This window comes from Cydia splendana, chromosome Z (genome assembly GCF_910591565.1).
Source record: "Cydia splendana chromosome Z, ilCydSple1.2, whole genome shotgun sequence".
Classification (NCBI taxonomy): domain Eukaryota; kingdom Metazoa; phylum Arthropoda; class Insecta; order Lepidoptera; family Tortricidae; genus Cydia; species Cydia splendana.
This window is the reverse complement of record NC_085987.1, coordinates 15,991,049-16,013,624: the sequence shown is the minus strand read 5'-3', so window position 1 is coordinate 16,013,624 and position 22,576 is coordinate 15,991,049. Positions and strand designations below refer to the sequence as shown.

General features: G+C 38.2%; 1 protein-coding gene across 15 annotated transcripts in view; it reads right to left on the bottom strand.

Annotated features, from left to right (window-relative positions):
• The window catches only part of LOC134804694 (E3 ubiquitin-protein ligase hyd), a 48,355-nt gene extending 26,174 nt beyond the window's left edge, over nucleotides 1-22,181 (bottom strand). For 5 of the 15 annotated variants that reach the window (XM_063777822.1, XM_063777817.1, XM_063777820.1 and 2 more), the window contains exons 1-14: nucleotides 21,869-22,178; nucleotides 18,735-19,084; nucleotides 18,063-18,217; nucleotides 13,547-13,770; nucleotides 12,527-12,693; nucleotides 12,091-12,281; nucleotides 8,757-8,907; nucleotides 8,365-8,500; nucleotides 6,877-7,034; nucleotides 6,495-6,637; nucleotides 5,996-6,158; nucleotides 4,532-4,725; nucleotides 2,305-2,490; nucleotides 60-233 (exon numbers count right to left, since the gene is read on the bottom strand). In XM_063777822.1, coding sequence (XP_063633892.1) covers nucleotides 60-233; nucleotides 2,305-2,490; nucleotides 4,532-4,725; nucleotides 5,996-6,158; nucleotides 6,495-6,637; nucleotides 6,877-7,034; nucleotides 8,365-8,500; nucleotides 8,757-8,907; nucleotides 12,091-12,281; nucleotides 12,527-12,693; nucleotides 13,547-13,770; nucleotides 18,063-18,217; nucleotides 18,735-19,084; nucleotides 21,869-21,930 — 2,454 coding nt within the window. In that variant the 5' untranslated portion in view covers nucleotides 21,931-22,178. Of the gene's footprint in view, nucleotides 1-59; nucleotides 234-2,304; nucleotides 2,491-4,531; nucleotides 4,726-5,995; nucleotides 6,159-6,494; nucleotides 6,638-6,876; nucleotides 7,035-8,364; nucleotides 8,501-8,756; nucleotides 8,908-12,090; nucleotides 12,282-12,526; nucleotides 12,694-13,546; nucleotides 13,771-18,062; nucleotides 18,218-18,734; nucleotides 19,085-21,868 lie in introns of all 15 variants that reach the window. The other 10 variants (XM_063777816.1, XM_063777830.1, XM_063777819.1 and 7 more) reach the window with 5 other exon arrangements.
• Between the last annotated feature and the right edge of the window lie 395 nt (nucleotides 22,182-22,576).

Here is a 22,576-nt window from a genome sequence, read left to right as displayed (position 1 = left end):
ATGGATACATTATGAATATAATTCATTGACTAAGTGGTAGAGACTAGTCTCGTATTTACCTCAGCAGCGGTGGCTAGTTGAATCGCTTGTCCGTTGGAGTGGCCAAGGAGGGCCCCGTGGTCAGTAGGGAAGGCACTGTCGGTGAGTGCGCGTGTGGCACCTACTGCGTACACGGCGTAGGCCAGCGCGCCGCCTGGCCTGCGGACTACAGCGTGAACGCCGCGCCCGTCCACCTGATCAAAGATTGGTCAAGATATAGATCCCACTAGCAGTAATGATAAATTATTCTCTCGATATCAGTTATACAGTGCCAGCCACTTGAATAGCCTCACTCACCAAAATTAATATTTCTCATACCAATATAAAAAGGAGATATACATTAAATATTAAATATGAAATAAAACAAGAAGCCTCGTAATAGTAAATAAAATATTTATTGTTATCTAATCAAAGTTTTAAGAAATAACGTCAAACAAATAATTGGCCCTTCCACTTGAATAGCCTCACATGCTAAAAGATACTGTTTAGTTATTAAAACTCTTTCGTTTAATATTTTGTATACCTTCCATTAGACCTTATTGATTGGAAAATACGATTAGGTAGTGATTCATTTAAAGAATGTATGTAATTAACGTCCACATAATCCCAAACAGTGTAAATAGCTTGAATCAGTTCTGCTTTATTACTAAACTGTCTTCCGTTGTAATAAACTTGCCGAGACAGCCAACCCCAGGCATTTTCCATGATGTTCAGATCAGTAGACAAGGATGGCCAATCTAGAACTTCAATCTGGTTTTCTTCAAACCACTTTGTAACTATGGCTGACGTGTGTATGGGAGCATTATCATGCTGAAAAAACATTATTTTTCTACCTATTACTTTTCTGATCTTACTTTTTGTTTCTTTTAATAAATTTAAATACTTTTCAGCATTTAGTCTTCCGTCTACCACAATTAAATCAACAGTACCATAGTAAGAAATTGCTCCCCAAACCATCACCGATCCGAGAGTTGAGTGATGACGTGATAGTACTTTCGGACCTAAGGAAAGGACCTTAGGTCATGAAAATAATATTTAAATCCATCTGGACCATCTAGATTAAACTTTTTCTCATCACTAAAAATCACATTTCGCCACTCGGTTTTCCAGCACATGTACTTTTTAGCAAAAGACAGCCGACCCGCCACATGTTGTTCGCGCAAAGGAGGTTTACTCATGATTTTTTTTCGTTTGAGGTGGGATGATGTTCTAATAATCCGTCGAACTGTAGAGAGAGATGCTCTAGTATTTATTTCACTAGCTATTTGCCTGGCGGTCTCGGTGGAATTTGAAGCAGAGCGTAAAATAAGTCGACGTTCACGATCCGTAGTGGCAAATATTGTGCGTCCTTTATAGTGGTAGCCGTAATTTTCCTTATTTTTAACATAATTATTAATAACTTTAGGGCTGCGACCTATTTTTTAGCTGTCTCACGATGGGATAATTTTTGGGTTAAATAAAAATTAACTTTTTCAATTTCTAAACTTGTAAGTTTTTTACCACGTCCCATAGTCACAAAAACACCGCGTTTATCGCGTTACTGCAGGTACTTAATAGAATGCCATCTGTATTATCTAATCATAATAAAATAAATTTGAAAGCGAAACTTAAATGCACGGTTTGGACGATTATGTTACACTGAGGCTATTCATGTGGACGGCCCGTATTAGCTCTTGCGTCCACGACGTTTCGCGCGCAGACAAGTTCGGACTTGTTAATGTGTCGTTCGATAAAGGTCAGGGCGTACAATTCAAATTTAAGATATATTGATAAAAATTATCACGTATAATTATAATACTCAATATATATAGGTGAGGCTATTTAAGTGGTTGGCACTGTATATGTATGTATGAAGGGCGGCTGCTAACTACGAGATGCGGTAGTGCACAAAATAAAAAATATTTCTAGTTAAAATTTGTTACAAAACATTTCTTGCCAAACCACTGGACTTAACACGGTCTTTACTGGGTGACATGTACAGTACCACGTAAAACAAGTTTCTAATACTAACGCATATAGTCGCGTATGTATATCTTGTATCACGTAAAAGTTACACTCCGTATATAAGGTCTGATTTTTTTATCAAACAAGATAACTCAAGACATTTCACTTTTAAAATGATTTATTTTTCGTTTTACTCTCGGTACACAGGGTGCATTTGTTCATTACTGACCAAACTCTGAGGGGTGAATGAATATGTAGGTCCCACTGACTGAACAACTTTAACTAGGGGTTAACCCCGAAATCGCGAAAGGGGATACTTACAGCAATAGAAATGACTTGGACGTCAGCCGGAAGGGCAATCTTCCTGGGCGAGCGCTGCAGGCAGTCAGGGCCGCGAGGACCTGCCGTGCCGGAGCCCCACTTCACGGCCACCAAGTCATCTTTACGCACTAAACGGCAGTCTTGAAGTAAAGCCGTCCAATCTTCAGGCGCTGATGGTACCACCTCCTGTTTATGTAAGTACACGTATACGTTAACTACAGTGAGAACGGGGGAAGAACTATCACTTTTTTTATATCTATCATATAAATAAAGGTCAATGTGGAGAAGACTGGCATAATATAATTTATTTTGTTGGGAAGACAGTCACAGGGCAAAAACTCTCGTAAGTGTAAATGTACAAACAGCAATACTCCTAACTGTACATCGGTGGACCTTATCAAGTTATTACAAAAGGCATAAGGTTCACCGATGTACAGTTAACAGTGTGGGCGATGGTACGTCGCTCGGATATAGTTTGATAGGATGAGCATGGCTCCTTCTGCTCTGCTACCTTCTGTAAGTAGAGTATGTGTACAAACGCAAAAGTTAGGAGCGATAAAAGAGCTGGTAGACGGTCTTCTCCGCATGGACCATATGATCTTGGGGACCCCAGCTTATATAGGATGCCATCGGGAAATCGCTAAGATGATGAAAACACAATGCAAATGAGTAGCTTAGAAAAAAAAACAACAGGTTGCACTCCGGGAGTGCCGACAGAAGTGAAAACTCAATGACTAGTCCAAAATGTCTGCAGCACTATTAGTTGAGTGTGCTCAGAGCATAAAAAGGTTAACCACGGCGTTGCATGAACAAGAGAAATGTTATTATAGTATCGACGATTTCCTAAATGATGATAACCTTAATTAATCAACTAATCTAACCTACTTTTATCGATGTAAGGACATAAATGTATTTTATTCGAATAAACTATTATAAATGTAATTAAATTAAGATATTAGAGAACTAAGTAAAAATTAAGTGTTTAAGTAAATGTAAGACAGCTACAATCATATTGTGACACCCTCACAGGGTAACATGTACGCTTCCTAACATTGTATTTAACATCATGTATTTCTATGCATCAATGTACATGTATGCAATAAATGACAATAAACAATAAACAATAAGAGATTTCCTTTGGCAGGATTGGTCCTTAGGACCCAAGGATGGATTTAAGAAGTGGAGCCACCCAGATTTTGGGGGTGGGGGGGATTTTAAGCGTCGGCGACGTCTGATGTTAATAATTGTTTAAGTTTAGGTTCTATGTCAAGTTTAGTATCATTTTCAAGTAAATCAAAGATGTAGACATAGATTTCATCTAAATCGGTTCAGCCGTTATTGATTCCCCATACAATCTTACACCTTCCTTTTCACTTTTAAGAGATTTTTTTTTAATAAAAACTATCCTATGTTCTTCCCCGGGACTCAAAATATCTCTATATCAAATTTTATCTAAATCGGTTCAGCTGTTATTGAATCCCCATACAAATTTCCACCTCCCTTTTCACACCCTTAAAGGATGATTTTTGAGATTTAAAGTAGGCTATGTTATTCCCTGGAACTCAAACTATCTCTGTACCAAATTTTAACTAAATTGTTTTAGCGGTTTAAGCGTGAAGAGGAATTAAAAAAAAAGTATTTTTTTCATATTTTATGTGTTTATACTGCGGAATGGTGTCATTATGATATCAGAAATGAATTCGGCATCCTCGATTTATACGAAAATGATACCAAACTTGGCCTAGTAACTTAAATGATATAGATATCAAGCTCAAGTTGAGAGCCCAAAATTTACATCAAAAATCTGGGTGGCTCCACTTCTTAAATCTATCCTTGGGTCCTAAGGACCAATCCTGCCAAAGGAAATCTCTTGTTCACGCAACGCCGTATTCTAGGCCCAGCACCATCCGCTATATGTATAATTGACCCATACTCCTTTCTATTGAAAAACTTTAGTTCCGAAATTGCTGGTCAGTGAGTTTAAAATTCGATATAAAGTTAGAATGTAACTGTGAGATCCTCGTATTTCAACCCGTACAAGATTAGAACCTTTTTCATGTAATGTCATCGAGTTTTTGTTTATTGATTTAAATGCCATCTGAATGAGTGGCCATCTAAACGTTACGGTCACGTGATCGCCTTACGCTGTCTCGAGTTTATCATTTTTTCCTTACCTCAAAAAGTGCCCAGCGCCGCTAAAGAAGTTTTCACTTCAAAAATAAGTTACCTTGCCGTCTTTGCCAACAACCGGGAACCGAACGGCCGCGTAGGCGCCGTCAACCTTCAGGACGCGTCCGAGCGGCACGCTCTTGACGTCCTCAAGGAACACAACCTCCTTCAGCGGCCATTCCTCCTCGTCGCGTTTGGACCCGTCGTTCGATGAACCCTCCTCTCCACGGAAAGTCACGCGTTTGGCACGCTCTGTATACACGTTATTCGTTAGTGATATAATAGGGGTTGACAACGCAATGTTTTATACAATTTCGAGTTACGTCAGAACTATTATGAATGTAGTAAAATTTGAATATACACCGTGTTTTTTTTGATTTCCGTTAATTTCAAGGGTGCATTCCTGAGCTTAAATCAAGTAACTTTCTCAAAGACACCGATGTTCTAATTAAGTCCATTTCGGAGATAATCCATAATTTATTTTTTTCCTATAAGGCCTCTACAAGCGTGTACACTTGCCTTAGGGCCGGCTTACATATTGATTAGTGTTTAGAATGTGTTCATACATTTTTAAATTTTAAATATTTTTTTTTTTTTAAATATTATAGGACATTTTTTACACAAATTGACCAAGCCCCACGGTAAGCTCAAGAAGGCTTGTGGTGTGGGTACTCAGACAACGATATATATTATAAATAAATACTTAAATACATAGAAAACAACCATGACTCGGGAACAAATATCTGTATCATCATACAAATAAATGCCCTTACCAGGATTCGAACCCGGGACCATCGGCTTCATAGGCAAGGTCACTACCCACTAGGCCAGACCGGTCGTCAGAATACATTTGCTGCTAAACTTAAGTACAATCTCGGTCGATTGATGTACGAAATGACATTGATATGTCACAGATTTCAATGGGGTTGGCAACTGTCAAAGGTTTGCATAGATGGCGCCATCATAGCTTGCCCCTTTTTCTATGAGATTTGGCTTAAAGGGCTGGCATCCAGGGTATTAAAAAAACAAAAATTTGACACAGTTCTAGGGATTGACAGGGCAAGCTATGATGGCGCCATCTGCTAAAAACTTCCACCGGCCAACCCCATTGTTTGGTTGAGTTAAATGTAATGCCCGTGTTACAACAACGCTATATGCTACATTTAATTACTTTAAAAAAAAAAAAAAAAAAAAAAAAAAACAAAAAAAATTTTTTTTTTTGAAAATTGACTATGCCATTTAGTTCTTATAAACGTACTTAACTATACCCCGAAGTTAACGGAATTCAATAAAAACACGGTGTATAAGGTTTAATAATTTTTGATATGCATTCTGCACATGCTAGAGACAACATCTTAAAAGACTTTCTACGTCAACATGTTTATATTTGGGAGAATTCCACTAGATTGTGTCATAGAGATTTTTTAAGTAAGGTCATATACTATAAAAATATCACAACTTAATCGGTGTCTCAGTTTGAGTAGTGTTAGGTAAGTGACAGTAGTAAAAATTGTCTCCTTACTATGAGAGGTGCTAGTATCACTGCAAGTGGACGAGGCCGGACTGGGCGGTGGCGGCATATCGAGCCGGTCTGCCATGTCTTTGTTGCTGTCTTTGCCTGCGTCCTTACTGGCACTGCTAGATGATGAGGCTTTCACTGATGACACTGTTAGCGGTGACTGGTTCTGTATAAAAAAAAGTTCTTACAATCACTGCTACGTACTACACGAGCATGAATCTCACTATTGACTCCAACACAAAGTTTAACTGTGGCATCGTAACATCCTAATGGATCACTTTGATTCCTTTTTTTTTACTCTTAAGTGTTTGGTGAAAACCGATTTAGAACTCTGAAGTGGTCTACATACTGTCTTCCGGCTAGAGGAAGGAATCTGAGCAATCAATTCTAATTCTAGTATGCTGCTAAACCAATGTCCTTTCAAGAATATGGTAACCTTAACCTGATTCAGTTTAAATATTTTTTTTTTTGTTAATTCAGTGAATGATTCAGCGCCACTTACTTGTAAATCTCTCTTGTCCTTGTCTGAAAGCGAGCGGTCCGGTTGCGGTGGGGGCAACAGTTTAAATCGACAAGTGTCCGAGATATTCCAGGCAGCATTTTGAAGCACACCAACTTTAGGTACTCCCGTTGACATGTTAAACCCTAAAATGGAAATACATGTTACCATTTTAAATGTTTACTCTTAGCTATACAAATATTTCATAAATGCCATGGTAGAAAATAATTTAAATGATTTTCCTAAACCCTTTGAACGCTGCGACTACCGTGCGCGGCGCGTCATCGTGACCCTTGTCAGAATGCCGCGCACGTCAGTTGACGTCCTTGGCGGTCAAACGGTTAATTACAGGAGTAGCAGTATAAATGGTAGATTGTGTACTGACCAACAGCCCCCGGTTGGTACATGGGCGCGTTCTTCATGGTGACGCTCTGTCCAGCCTGCAGGTCCTGCGGCGCCGCGGACGAGTGTCCGCGCTGCTTACGAGACCGCGCTCGGTGCTTCTCCCACAGGCGGGCGCGCTGGCCCAGGGGCAGGACCCCCCTGTTCAGAATTACATTAGCATAATATAATATTTTTCTCAAAAATGGACGGCAAAGTCGACTTTGCCGTTTAAAAAATCGGTCGCGAAGCGCGTAGTTTATGGTCAGTCAAAAATTAAAAAGTTAAAAACATTGCAGTCTCGATTTTGGGACTGCAATGTTGCATACAAATTCCATTATTTGTCGAGTTCCAAACTTTTTAAAAGTTGAAATGGCCATATCAAATGAAGGCACAGGCCCATTAAACAGCCAAACAGATGATTAGTACTGCGACTATTTAGCTGTCTCAAATAGATTGACGTATTTTCGGCAGAAAAATACACTTCTATTTTTTTATTAAAAAAATAAAAAGGCGGCAAAGCTAATTTTTTCAATTGTTTCTACTTTTTTCTGTGAAAATATATACGTAAGAACGTTGCTTTTGTAAAATATTCCTATTATATTTATATTTCTTGCACCATTTTTGAGAAAAGCACTATATATGACTCGGCTGGAAGGCTACTTGCTGGCTTCGGATTCAATTAAACGGACTCCCAAGGTCGTCCGTTTAAAACGAATCCTCAGCCTGCAAATAGCTACTTCCGAGCCTCGACAATAATGTACTATTCATCATTAGGGCTAGGACACAATAATATTCTACGCGATGTTGTATTATAGCATTCCGAAACACCTGTTAGTTACGACCTTACTCACGACCTACTGTTACATGTTGGAAGTAATTATCGTACTCGCCAACGCGCAAAAAACCTGTCTGAATCCGATGCATTTTTGCCTTATTTCTTACTATTATTACTGTGAATGCATAGTTTAATTTTTTTGCATAAGTGTAGTCAGATTTTTCTTAAATGGTTTGATTATACTATACATAAAGTCGCAAGCTACAAGGACGTTTTTAGGCAATGAACGTCCCGTCTGTTTCATGTTAGACTAGGCTGGACTTTAGGCATGGCAGTGGGCCTTTGTGATTCGCCAAACAAGCATACTTCATCATCTTCCTCGCGTTATCCCGGCTTTTTGCCACAGCTCATGGGAGCCTGGGGTTCGCTTGGCAACTAATCTCGAGAATCAGCGTAGGCACTAGTTTTAACGAAAGCGACTGCCATCTGACCTTCCAACCCAGAGGAGAAACTAGGCCTTGTTGGAATTAGTCCGGTTTCCTCACGATTTTTCCTTCACCGAAAAGCGACTGGTAAATATCTAATTATATTACGTACATAAGTTCCGAAAAACTCATTGGTACGAGGCGGGGTATGAAATCGCGACCTCCGGATTGAAAGTCGCACACTCTTGCCGCTAAGCCATCAGCGCTACCAAACATGCATTGTACTTACCACCAATAAAGCGCTCCTGATTCCAGTCTAGCAACAGTGTACAGTGAGCACACGTGCAGTGATATAGCCCTGTCGGAGCCAAACTCCGAGAATGTCTGTAGAGGATGCTCTAAGCGTGATGCGCCTAGTGCATGCGCTGGAAGGAAATATTATATTGAAATACATTTAGGTTTTCATTTGTCTTTTCTATTTCCTAGAGTTAAGAACATCGTCGAAACAAGTAACCATAATTTTGATATCATAACTACGAAGAGGGAGGTCTTCGCCGATATAAATCACATCTACACGCAAACTAGGCTTAGTATCCTTCTTTTCGGTAACAGAAGATACAACTTTTGTGTTTGAGGATGTAAATAAAGACGTGTTGAAACAAAAATGCCAGTGTTATATACCGATGGATTCATCGAGGAAGGTGGCGATCCTGCCGGTGTCGGAGAGCACGGACACGCGGATGCCGGCTGCGCCGACGCTGACCACGCGCTCGCCGGCCGCCAGCCCCAACCAGTTGGAACGAGGGTGGTACGCGCATCCCGCACCAGACGCCTTCAACCACCAACAAAAATGCATTACATATTTGAATTTGGCGAAGAATGTTAAGTACCTACAAAAGTCCACCTTTTTATGTTACACGATTATGGTCAATTAACTACCGTAGAAACAAAATCGCTAAATCAGCCCTGACAATCTCGATAGGTGCTCACGAGATTCAGGAATTTTGCAGTGCAATTAGTTTCTGGTAACAAGAAATTGTTTTTTATTTTAAACCCTCTATTCGATCTCGCGGATGCTTTAAATCTGTCCGTTAAAATCTATTCGATAACAGCGACACCCTTAGAGGATATAACCAAACGGAGACGCTTTGTCTGTAATTCTCGGTATGAAACAGTCTGCCGATTTTTGCGGGGGAGGGCACGCAAAAATGTATAGGAAACGTAAAAATAGCCATGTCAGATAAACGTCAGTTCATACAATGTGTATGACCATTGGCCGCCTATTTTCGACAGAGAGGAACGCCTGTTAATGACTACTCCATTTGGTTACATTCTCTAAGGCGCCACCTGTGTTCAGAATTGAGTTTTTAACTTAAATTATTGATTATCTCCGAAATGGAGTTAATTAGAATACCGGTGTTTTTGAGAAAGTTACTTGATTTAAGCTCAGGAATGCACCCTTGAAATTAACGGAAATAAAACGTTTACGTTAGCGACTGCGTTGATGTATTGTTGTAATAGAGGGAATGCGATCGAGTTCACGCAGTTGCTAACGTAAATATCAAATGTCAACTCGTGGTAGCCGTGCTGGAACTTTTATTTATTTATATCATATATAATTATATCATAATATAATTATAAGCAGTGAGGGGCGCATATAATTACAATAAGAATCAGTGGCATTGCGTTAAACATAATCTGTATCTGTGGGTCATCAATAGACCGCGGCGCACAGCAATCGCGTAGTACTTGATAGCAAAGATCTATGAAGTGTATCAGATCAAGAAAAAGTGTAAATTCAAGAAAAATGTATGCTCGAAAAGATGGCCCCATCCCTTTGGGCTATACTTGTGTAGATGGAGACACCTTTTGATATTTAACAATTTTAACACATAATTAGTAAAAGAACATGGGTCAAAGTCAAATGGCGTTCTCAAAAAATATGTAATATTATTTATCCATATGATATTTCTATTCTTTTAGTTTTATTTCAACTGTGACTGTGCAATGACAATAGTCAATAAGCCTCTATACACTCAATTTTCTCTGTTTATACTAATACGAAAATAATAAAACTTGAACTTGTATAGATTAAAATAGCCATAGCCATGTTAGTGTATGTGTGTAGCCACATTATATTAGTTTCTTATTATTTTGAAAAAGGCTTATTGAACTTCGTAATAATTTTGCATATTTTTTTTATTCATTATTACTTCTTTATTTTGAAAATTTAAGTATTATATGCACGTCCATGTCTATATCATGTCACCTTGTTTGACGGCTAAACTACTGAACCGATTTCGATGTAATATGGTATGTAAAAAGCTTAAGCTCTATGGATAGCCATTTAATTTTTAGAAAAGGGAGAAAGATGGAAATGGCACACACGGAATACAATGGCGGAGCGGACATAGCTGGAATTGTGTAAATATTTTATTTTGCATACACAAAGAAATATAAGTACGGTCGAAAGTATTAATTTATGACCCTTTTCGTACCTTCTCACTATCGTCACTGTGATAAGGTACAAAATGGGTCATAACATAAAACATTCGACTGTACATATTAACCCCCTTATTCATAAACGCGCTACAAACATCAATTAGCTAATAATCGTTTGTCTTAATCTGTCATTTTGACTTATGTATTTGTAACAAAGAAATAAAACAAATCAGGCCCGTAAAGTTTTATGAATATGGGGATTACTGTTTATTAACCATTTGACCGCCAAAGCCGTTAACCACAGACAAGACATCCTCCAGACTGAGCATAGTAGCTCTACCCCCTCTGCCACAAATACGGTAGTTTTACTCCATTTTCGAGTCGAAAGTGTCTTTGTGTGACGTCCGTGTCGTTAACGGACCAATCACGGCACGGGACCTCGCTCACCTCGTCCCCCGCACAACCGTATTTTTGGCAGCATCGGTTTCATGAAATAATTGCAATAAACTCCGTCTAGAAGATTCCCAGACTATGACGTCAACTGACACGCGCGGCTACAGCACAATATCAACCTTCGTGCATTCTGACATTTCTGACATAGGTGCATACATCATAGGCGTGGCGTTCAAAGGGTTCAATAGTTATTTGTTTTACAAGGGGGCAAAGTTGTTGTTTAACCGCTCGTGCTAATATTGATACCCGAGCAAGCGAAAGATTCCAAAATTCAACCAGGAGCGTAGCAAGTGGTTCGAAGAATGGAATCTTGAGCGTTGCGAGGGTTTCAAAGCATGAGGGTTAAACAAAATTTGCCCCCAAGTGAAACACAAAATTTTTCACCACACCAACCCGAAGCAAAGATTAAATGTAAAATATCAAACAAAATCAAATTCAAATGAATGTTATTAAATATTTATCATCCAAAATCATCATTTAAAAGTCAATTCTACCAGCAAACATAAGAAAACAACTCAAAATTTGCATTTGATTACTTTGCCTCACATGTGAATTACTGATAGCAAAGTGCAACTTTGCTATCCGTTTTTGAAGTGCAAAGTAAGCCTTTCCGAGCTGGTGTGGTGAAAAATACATTACATGAAAATTAATATGTAAGTATTGCAAGTGGCTCGCTAAGCAAATACTTTTTTCTACAAAATTGTCTTGTGGGCAAATAGATATTGTTTACACTGATATAAAATTACAGAAAATAAATGAATCACAAAATTAATTTTTTAATTGAAAAAAGTTCTTTTGTCCAACTCAATTTCTTTCGCTATGCTCAATTACTGAATAATTCAATAAAGCAAATAAAAGTAGTAGTAAAAACAGTAGTTATAACTTTCTCCTGAACAGCTAAATGTTAATCTGTGTTTTCGTATAGGTATATCAGGAATACAAAATATTACTAACTCTCGTTAGTCGTTACCTACAATAAATTTGTCTCTGACTCATCCAAAACTATCAATGATTGTTGTTAAGAAGATCCTATGGCATAAAGAAACACTTCAAAATTGACCCTTACAACAGACAAATACCTCATGCCTAAAATTGTTACTTAAGAAGTCTAATGACTTACGTCTGTGCGCTGGTAAGGGTGTGCGTCAGCCCATCGCCACTGGTGGAGTTGGCCCTGCGTGGAGATAGCAACGAGCTCGCTGTACGTCGCGGCTATGTGCGTGAATCGGATGTTGCTGTCCCAATATTCTAACTCCTCGGACACCCAAAGCGGAGACGCAGCCATAGCAGAATCTTTTTTCTTGCTTTCGGCTAAAAAAATATAAAATAATGGAGTTGGGTTTTTCATCAGCAATAGAAAGATCCGAGTCTGATAAATTACTAAATGAATTTTAACTACATTTTCTCTCAATTAGGTTGGTTTAGAATATAAGTCCATTTGAGAACTTTCTACTCTTATTGGAAGCATACACCCAAAAATGTTAAACAATTTTAGTTACGCAATTTAACCCACATGGGATCGCAATAAAATAGTTATTAATTAAGCAAATGATTACTGTTGTCCTTATCCCAGGAGGTGTCGCGGAGCGCGGACTCGAGCCACCTGCGCGGCCCGAAGTACTGGCGGTCGCGCCACCGGCTGAACTCCGACGGCCGCTCCTGCGTCGAGCTGCTACTCTCGCGATTCACCGTCCCGCGCCCGCTGTTGTTACCACCACTGCGACTACATTTTAAACATTTTATATTAAAGTTGTCAATAAGCTGATAAGGGAGTCCCTACATAGGACCGGCCGCACCAAGCACAATTGACGACTGATCAACATTACATATGGTGATTTGAAACTTCAGCTATATAATTTAAACTAGTGAAAGTAGTGAACGTTGTAATGGCGACTGGTGAGAGACGGTTTGGTGCAACCAACCCTTATTGACGCGAAGTCGTATGCCGTCGGTCAAAAAGAGTTTTATGTCGAGTCAATGTATTACGACTGAACAGTTGTCACTTTTTTTCGGTATGTGACGGACGTGACTACTGACTTGTATGGTATCGAATTCCTCAACCCTACGCCATACTTTAGAAAAACGCACTCGACATCATCCTCAACCAAAATAATCTAACGCCATAATCCAATAAGTGGTGATGCGTGAGGCCGCGAACTGGACGCACGCGGCGCGCGGCATGGCGAACCGCCGCCGCTGTCGTCCAAAACAGATTAATTCTAGTCAATACATTTTGATTGTGTCGCGCAAACTATCGCTAGCGGCGCCCAGTGCCTGCTTTAGACGACAGCAGCGACGGCTTGCCGCTCCGCCCGCGTGCGTCCAGTCCGCGGCCTGATCGACTTGAACCGATTTCGCATCGATTAATAGTGTGGGGACTCCCTTCCCGATGCATCTGCACTATATATCTAAGGTAAACTCAAAAGTTAAAATACGTGCAAAATAATAAGACTTTTAATAAACAACGGGATCGGCGTAAGCATGAGCGTGCCAATAGATCGGGTCGTGAGGTAGGTGTTGAACACGTTACAGGCAGGAGGTGACGGAGAGAGGAGAGCAGAGCGTGGCGGGTGTACCTTCTGATAGCCGCGTACCCGAAGATGTCCTCGGAGAACATCGCGTCGGCGTCGATGATGACCGAGTTGTCCTGCTGCGCCGCGTGGAAGCCGCCGTCTAGCAGCGAGATGAGGTCCTCGGGGACGTAGCCGTCGCCGCCCTCGCCGCTCTCCGGCTCCTCGCCCTCCTCGTCGTCGCGAGACAATAGGTTGTTCACCGCCAAGTTTACGTCAAGGTTTGTACGCTGAAACAATATCATCATATTTATAACTAGCCCATTGATATTGGCCCGCTTTAAGTTTGGGTTTAGGAGACTACTCATAACATAAGGTTAGACCGAATGAAAAATGGTTCTTTATAGAGCAATTTATGTATCACATGTCAATCATAATTGTAGTTTACAATAAATAAAGTTACTGAGTAAAACACCTAAAACAACCGGTTGTAAGAAATTGCCATGATTGTTTACAGCAATTTTTCCATGTTTATAGGGCTCCAAAGACAACTAGGAAACTTGCTAGTTTTGCTCCATGTCTGTCTGTCCGTCTCTATCCATCCACAGTTAGACAATCTCGTACACATTCTAATTGAACTGTAGGGATTATTTTTTATTTTTTTTTATTAATTAATTAATGTGGTGTCATAACATAGCAGGCTTTTCAAAACGAACGTGGGACGAAAGATTAATGGCGTTATTCATAAACGCGTCACTGGCCTGAATTCGTTCGTCTTTATCTGTCATTTTGACTTATACATAAGAAAGGGATAAAACATAATTTAACTTAATCAGGCTTGTATCATATATATAAAATTGAAAAACCAGAACGGGATAAAAAAACGAGGGAAAAAGCGAGATGGCGCCTTACAAATTTCTAAAAAAGTTTTTGACACGTTTCTCGAATACGACGCACGTATGATAAGAAAAACCTGTTCAAATCAATTATCTACATATGGGAATAGAACTAGAGCATAAAAACTATCGCTTCCGATGCGTATTTAATTTACAATAAGGAAAATAAATTTTCATAACAATCTTCATTTTACGACATCGGCCATTTCTCGGCAACTCTCGGTTGCTTTCGTTTGGCGGTGCTACAGATTAGACCAAATAATCCGTAAGTTAAAGTAAACTAAATTATGTTTGTCATGTTGGTATACAGGTATTTCTGAGTTTTTTTACACGAAGTACTTAAAATAAAAAGTGCTGTCAACCTCAACCTTAGTCTATAGAGCCCATACGAGTGATTTATGTCATATATGACTTATCATTCTTATCAATCAACGTAATTACTATATTATTATTATCAATTTGTATTTTGTTGTTTTAAATTTATTTTTGAGTTATATTATTCAGATTGACTTTCACGGCTTCGGCAAACATTGCCATTCGTCCGGGGACCGGGCTAAGAATGCTGAGATGGGCCAAAAATACAAAGTTGATAGTAAGTTATGTAGTGTAGTAAATGAAGCAAGTTGTTGTATGGAGACCCATGCATTAATTTCTCAGTCGATGAAATTTAGCTTGGTTATTGTATAGTATGAGCCGAGACTAACATTATAAATATCCAAAAAAAAAACACTCCTAAGTTAGGTAAAAACACAAATCTGATTATATATTGAACCGAGTAATTCCTCAGTCCAAAATTATTTTACAAAATAAGTTATTTGTATCAGTATGTGATACTAGAAAAAAATCTAAAAGTGTTGTCAAACATGAGAATATTTTTTTATGATACTTCATTTTTGACGCTCATTTTCATCGGAAAATTGCTCTGTCATTTTTTTCTTCTTATATGATCTTAGAATATAATTTGGCGCAGTGGGTAAAAAAATCCAAAAAAAATGCGTATCGAAATGTATGCATTATAGAACTATTAAAAACTGAGAGTGGAAAATTTTTAGATTTTCATTTTGTAGGTATAAAACGGCAATAAAATGGCATTCCAGTGAAAAAATTAGACTGAGCAATTTTCCGGTCCAAGACACGCCAAAAAATTTTATTTTATTAATACTGGTATTTCTGCTGGGATATTTTTTTGATATTTCATATATTGTTGCAATACGTTACATGAATATGTCTGGTGAAGAAAGTTTGAACGGAGCATTTTTCCGTAAAAAGATATTAACGATTTAAAACTTTAGGTATTTACTTTAATTCTAATATTATTATTCTTTGGAAATTTATACAATACTTTTTATTTATTGATACTTTATCATACTGTAAAGTTTTTTCTGGCTGAGGAATTACTGCGGGGTCCACTACCTTTATTTACTACATTAATGTAGGTAGATTAAAGTGCATGTTCAGATATTATTGAGTGACCTGATAAAAATAAGCAAATGTACAGTCAGCAGTCAGCCAAATATCGTAATATAATTTTGTTGCCATAGAAATAAGGATGTGGTCCGATATAGTGGCGAAATATTGAGAGACAAAAGCGGCTAAATTCAGTGGTGGCTCGGACACTTAGAGAGAATGGGAGAGGATCGTGCCGTGAAGAGAGCGCAGGTACTTGGGACAACAAAATCACAAAATGGGAGACGCCCGAGTGGACGTCCTAGGTACCGCTGAAACGACGTAGTTGCTCAAGACCTGCTCAACCTCGGCCATGGCGACTGGCGAGAGCTATCGCAAGACCGAGAGGACTAGACTACCTATGTTTGTATGAAAAGGCGATTTAAGGGCGGTGGTCGTCCATATTCGTCTTAAGGCGAAAATTAATCTAATGAACATTTTTGCAACTAGGCTTATAAGAACAAATAATAATTTTATCTTGAAACAAGTTTTAAATAAATACGTGTAGATGAAAAAATACAATCTTGCCTTTTATCAAATCACATCATTTTTTGACTAATTTACGAATTGAGTTATCCAAATAACGGCTACAAATAAGAAATCCCTATCACAGTTTTAAACCATGGCAGGGTTGAATACATAATAAGGTCGGTATTTAACTAAACATAAGTCGAACTCTTTATTTCATTTACGCGAGCGGAGCTGCGGGCCCGTCTAGTAGTTTTATGTGTTTAGGCTTTTCTGTGTAGAATACAACTACTGAATGGATGTTCATGCGGATATCACCTATCAATAGAGTGATTCTTGAGGTAGGTTTAGGTGTATAATTTGAAAATGTTGAGTAAATTCGTTGAAATATGACGATGTTTGCTATAATATTGATGTCGGAAAACATCACACTGTACTACTCGTGCGATGCCGGGGTGGGCCGCTAATTTAATTGATAAAATAAAGACTATAATTATGATTGCATCTTGTTTTTTTTTTTTTTACTTACAGGTAAAAAGTTATTATTGTAATGAGCACAAAGATACCTTAAATAATAATAATATTACCACTTCGCAGAAACCAATATCCTTGTCTCTATTACTATAAAATTGCACAATTTTAGAAATACCAAGTAACATTTGTAAAATAACTTAACAAAATTACTTAAAGTTACATTTGAACTGAGCCCACACAGAAACACACACAAAAAAGGTTTGGAATCCCTAATCCTGTCTGGTCCCTAATATTCGAGTGTCTAATGTTATCTGGAATGGAGTATAAGTTGGGTAATGCCAATTTGGGCTGGACATTGTAAAAGAAAGGTCTCTCAGTTGTACAATTATTAATAAAATGATTTGTTTGTATGTACAACGAAATCTTAGGTGATTGGCTCATTTTCTGTCTCCCTATAAAAATAATAAGTTATACTTCTAGGTTTAAAGATAAGGTTATCTTGATGTTCTTTTATCTGCATTGTAACATTGCATTGCTTTGAACATCAAAACATTTTCCAACATATACATAGCCAGCAAAATGTAGGAGTGCTAAGCTAATAGTATGGCTGACTGTTCATAGAATATTTACTCCTATAATATTTTAAACACAACACAACTTAGTTCTCCAGGTATCTTAAATCAGGACTGTATTAGTCCTATAACCAAAAGGGGCCATTGCCAGGGGCAGCACGGGACATCGCGGTCAGTTCTGGGGGGCTAATTTGCGGCAAACTTTTAAAGGTGCAAACGCCAAATCATAGAATAAACTACTGTCATCTAAAGTCAAGACTTACTAAAGATATCTCATTTATATAGTAGTGAGTATTTACTACGAAATTAAGCATGTAGAACTCACCTGTAGTTTTTTAAATATTTGTATGATAATGACTATTGACTACAAAATGAAGTATGTACAGACAGTAGCGGTGGTGGCCGAGTGGATATGACGTCCGACTTTCAATCCGGAGGTCGCGGGTTCAAATCCTGGCTCGTACCAGTGAGTTTTTCGGAACTTATGTACGGAATATCATTTGATATTTACCACTTGCTTTTCGGTGAAGGAAAACATCGTGAGGAAACCTGCATACATCTGCGAAGAAACTCAAAAGGTGTACGTGAAGTCCCCAATCCGCATTGGGCCAGCGTGGGTATTACAGCCCATGCCCTCTTGCGAGTGAGGGGAGGCCTGTGCCCAGCAGTGGGACGTATATAGGCTGAATTATTATTATTATTATTATATACAAACAGTAGAGTCACCTGTAATTCTCTAACTATAAGGTTTCGGCTCTTGCCCTGCAGGACCACTTGCGCCTGCGTGACCAGGTCCTCGGGCACGAAAGGCGCGGGCACGGACACCACGCGGCCCGAGCCTGACGCGCCGATTATTACGCCCGCGGCGCGGCTCGTGGACCCTGTTCCAAACAGTTTAAACACATGTTGATAACCAATAAATACTAACGGATTTCTATTATCTATATTAAAAAATCCGTGAGAAAATAGTTGGTTTGAATATTTATAACAATTTTGACCACTAGTCCTTTACAAAGTATAAACCGAAATTATACACGGTGTTTTATACAACTCCGTCATTTCGGCATATGGCTACGTAAAGTACATTTAAGGAAACGAAATAGTATAGTTAATTTTCGTCATTTATTATTCATTCAGAATATTTAAATGCTGCATAATTAGCGTTGTTGTAACACTGGCATTATATTTAAACCAACCAAAACCCAAAGGCTTCAAACACTTGTAAACTATGAATGACATAATTATATCATTATATCAAAATTATAGTTTTCAATTGTTTAATGGATTTAAATACGTATGTCCGTGTTACAACAACTTCGTTATTTAGCTGTACCCCCAAGTTAACGCAGTTTAAAAAGAACACCGTGTGTACACAGCTGGTAACTATTTGGTTCATACCTTGCGAGCTTGTGGCCGTGCGAATGGAATTCCTCATGATACGTGCTCTGGTCCGAGGTTGTTGTCTTGATCCGCAACCACCACCGCTGCCACTTTGCTTCCCCCCACTCGTCCCTCCACCCCCGCTGCCTCCGCCTCCATTTCCGCCGCTCTTGCTAGCGTCAGTTTTGCTCAAGTCCAATCGGTCAGGTATAATAGAAAATGCAGCTCGGCAAATGGTTCCGTCTTCGAGCAAGCAGGCGATGTGGGCCGGGCCCGCGGCCACGGCGCGCACGCCGCGCAGCGAGCTCAGCGCCGAGGAGCCGGCGCCGGTCCCGTACCGATTCCATCGTTCTGCTACTTCTTTAAGTCTGTAATGGGAAACTTTTATTTAACTTCAATGTCATATTCAATGTACCATCACGCTCCGCGATTGTTGCGCCATTTAGGGTCGTAGCTAAATTGGTTGTTCAATACTTACGCTATAGAATTTCCAATTTAGCAAGAACCCTAAATGGCAAAACAATCCCGAGTAGTGACTGTACATGTATAAAACTAAATACCATTTTGAAAATTTCAAATACAAGATAAGGTGATTATCTTAAACATACGAGTGCCATGATACAAATATGGTCATAGAATGGTGAAGTGGCCAGAGTGACAGACACTACAGACAGACAGTGGTGATCCAACCAAAATGGCATGTATTAGTAATAAATATTAGCACCTTGTCTTTTTAACTACGTAAGTATTCTGACCATGAAGATTTTCTATATTTCTGTGATTAATGCTTTTTGATTAATATTAAACCAGTCTTTTTCTGGACTAAACTATGGTTTTGATTCTCAAATGTTTCGTTTTTGTGGGTGATGGTAAGTGATTTGAGACTTTACCTATCTAATATACGTCTGTTACTCTGAATCAGTAGAAATAACAGTTTGCCTTCAACTTTACAAGAAGAAGACTATGTTTTGGGTTTTTACTTGAGATCTTATGCCTACAATATTTGGAATGTAGAGTGTAAGCAAACAATATTCGACGTTAATGGCTCTAGTGTTCAATTGGAAGAAAATAAAACTCTGATCTGATAAATTTGGAATACTGTTTTTTAACATAGTGTAAAATACTGAAAACATCACTATAGAAGATTCAGAAGGTACAAAGGCTTCAGATTGGTTTGACTCTTGCTTTGAAATGAGTAAATTGATAGAAATATTTTTCATACTCTTACAGAAAACATAATTATTATGTCTAAAAGAATTAACATTGTTGACCTCCAAGAACGTTTGCTTGAGTTAATGGTACACGAGAAATACCGGCCAAGTGCGAGTCGGACTCGCGCACGATGGGTTCCGTGCCATTACGCAAAAAACGGCAATAAATCATGTTTGTTGTATGGGAGCCCCACTTAAATAAAATACCATAATTTTTTTCATAATATTAGGAAGAAAACTCTCAGTATTTTTAATGATAGGACTGCACCATAATACACAGTAAAATAAGTACCAACTACTACTCAATTAACACATTCATTGCCACCCAGCTAAACAAAACATCCGCCCCAGACCACAACAATTTCGTCATATAAAGCAGTAGTACCACAATCCCGACTATCGGGTCGTCTGGCCTGGGAACGAAATCATAAAATACCCGATAGTCGGGTTTTCGGCGCTGAATGTGTCAAGTCCCATAGTAGGACTTGTTTTAAGGCACTTAGGAAATAAAATACACATGCCCAGGAGGAACCTGAATAGTTCTTGGTCATATTAAGAAACTCAAAAAGTTGTATAATGATTTCTGAGTTTGGCCTAGTGTCAGAAATATTGAAGCATTCTTTGAAATAAATTATGATTATCTTTTTGGTTTCTAAAGTCGTGATATACTTATAATTAACCTTGTAAGACCCACCATACAAAATTTGCCTATTTTTTAATTTGAAACTTGTTACATAAGTAAATTGAGATGAATTTCATTTTTTGAAAAAGCTATGTAATGAGGAATAATTCCTTATTTGGTTCAAGAAAGGTTTGAATTAAATATAAATCCTTCCGTTTCTTCTTGGGTGTGATAGAAATAATATAGAAATATAGTTAGATTCATAATATGTGCAAATTAACATATTGATTGGGGCACCTATAATGAAAAAAAAATCCTAATGAATAACAGTGAAATTAAATTATTACAGAAATGCATATTTAATATATTTCACATTGTTATAGCAGCACCAAAGTTCAACTGTCCACCTATCATGGTTCATGAGATGCAGCATACCAACTAACTGAAAAAGTTGAATATAAAATTAGAATAACTAAAGTTAATTTCTGCAAATCAGTTTCACTAAAGACCAATACAGATGGAACTGCATGCCGATGTTGCAGTTGGGGTGCAGTTCCCATACAAATTGCTGTAGAGTTGCAGTCTATCTCTAACGGCCCGGAAGGTACTAAATAATTAGATGGTCAAAATTTGTTATTATTTTACTAATAGTTTGCAGTCTTAAATTAGTAGAATGGAAAATATTGACAGGTGCTAGTCTTCATTAATCTGATGACTAACATAAATTATGACACTGCAGGCCTTGCACTGAATCACAAGACTCTAGCTAAGAATTTGTGGTTCCTTGTTATTACTCACTATTTCTAAACTACTGTTACTCAAAAATTGTTTTCTTTGTACCTGTAATGATATTGATTGATGATAGTAGGTATGAACAAGTAGTTGTTTGATAAAAATAATGTAAATAATCGTAATCTGCATTTTTCTGATCTAAATTATAACAGTTATTAGAAGAAGCAATTACTACGAATTATGCAGGTAGGAGAGCTAATTTATTACTATTTATCATAGTGTCTAGTCATACATTGATGATTATAGATTTAACGAATAACTCACGATATGACCCCACTCATTATCTTATTACGCCATCATTTGTGAATAAATCGTGTAGTAAATCGACTAGATAAAACACTGCCCATTTTGATGGGACGGACATCTTAGTGCGACAATATTTACGAAAGCATGAAAACGTGGCCTTCGTTGATTTTGCTATAATCCAAGCCATATTTCGGAAATATTAACATAAGCAGAAATTATCGCAGTTCTTTAGATATTCATAATGGAGTCGTATAAAAGCACTTATTCTAAAATATGCTTACCTGTCTATCAATTGATCCTCAGTGCCAGGCAAAGGATGGACCATAAAATGCATTGTAGACATTTCCAAAGGTCCTGTTCTGTGCTTATAATAGATTTTCTTGGTTAATCTTCAACATTTGTCGAAATTCATTGAAATAACACGATACTGCCATACCCAAGAGAACACTGCCATCTAAAATACTTTAGCAGCCACCATTGTTCTCGTGGTTTCTTTCGTGATCGTTTCTCGTTGTCGTTCCCGACTCAAATACATGTGAGGCGGTGCGTGACGGAAAAAGAAAGAAAATATCAACATGGCAACTAAAGCGCAAGTACCTGTAGGTTGGCAGTAGAATTTTAAAGCTAGAAAAAATATGCATTATCAAACTTGTGCGGAATTTCTTTATTCCTATATATATATATTTCTAGGAGCATTTTATTTTTATTATTTTATAAAATTAAATATGGCATTTACATTTAATTAATAAAAGAGATAAAACTTATTTTATAAATCAATCATTAAAGCCATAATAGACAGGCGTACAGGACCGCAAAATTGGTCCGGACGGATTGGGCCTTAGTGCGGTCAAAATAACTCTTTCTCGCTCTCACTTATAGGTGCGTCCTTAACGGCCTTACCAATGGTAGGGCCTTACGGACCACCTTTCACACGAGCGAACGTGTGCCTCGTCTCGTGCGGTCATCAGTAGACATTATAATGGCCATAA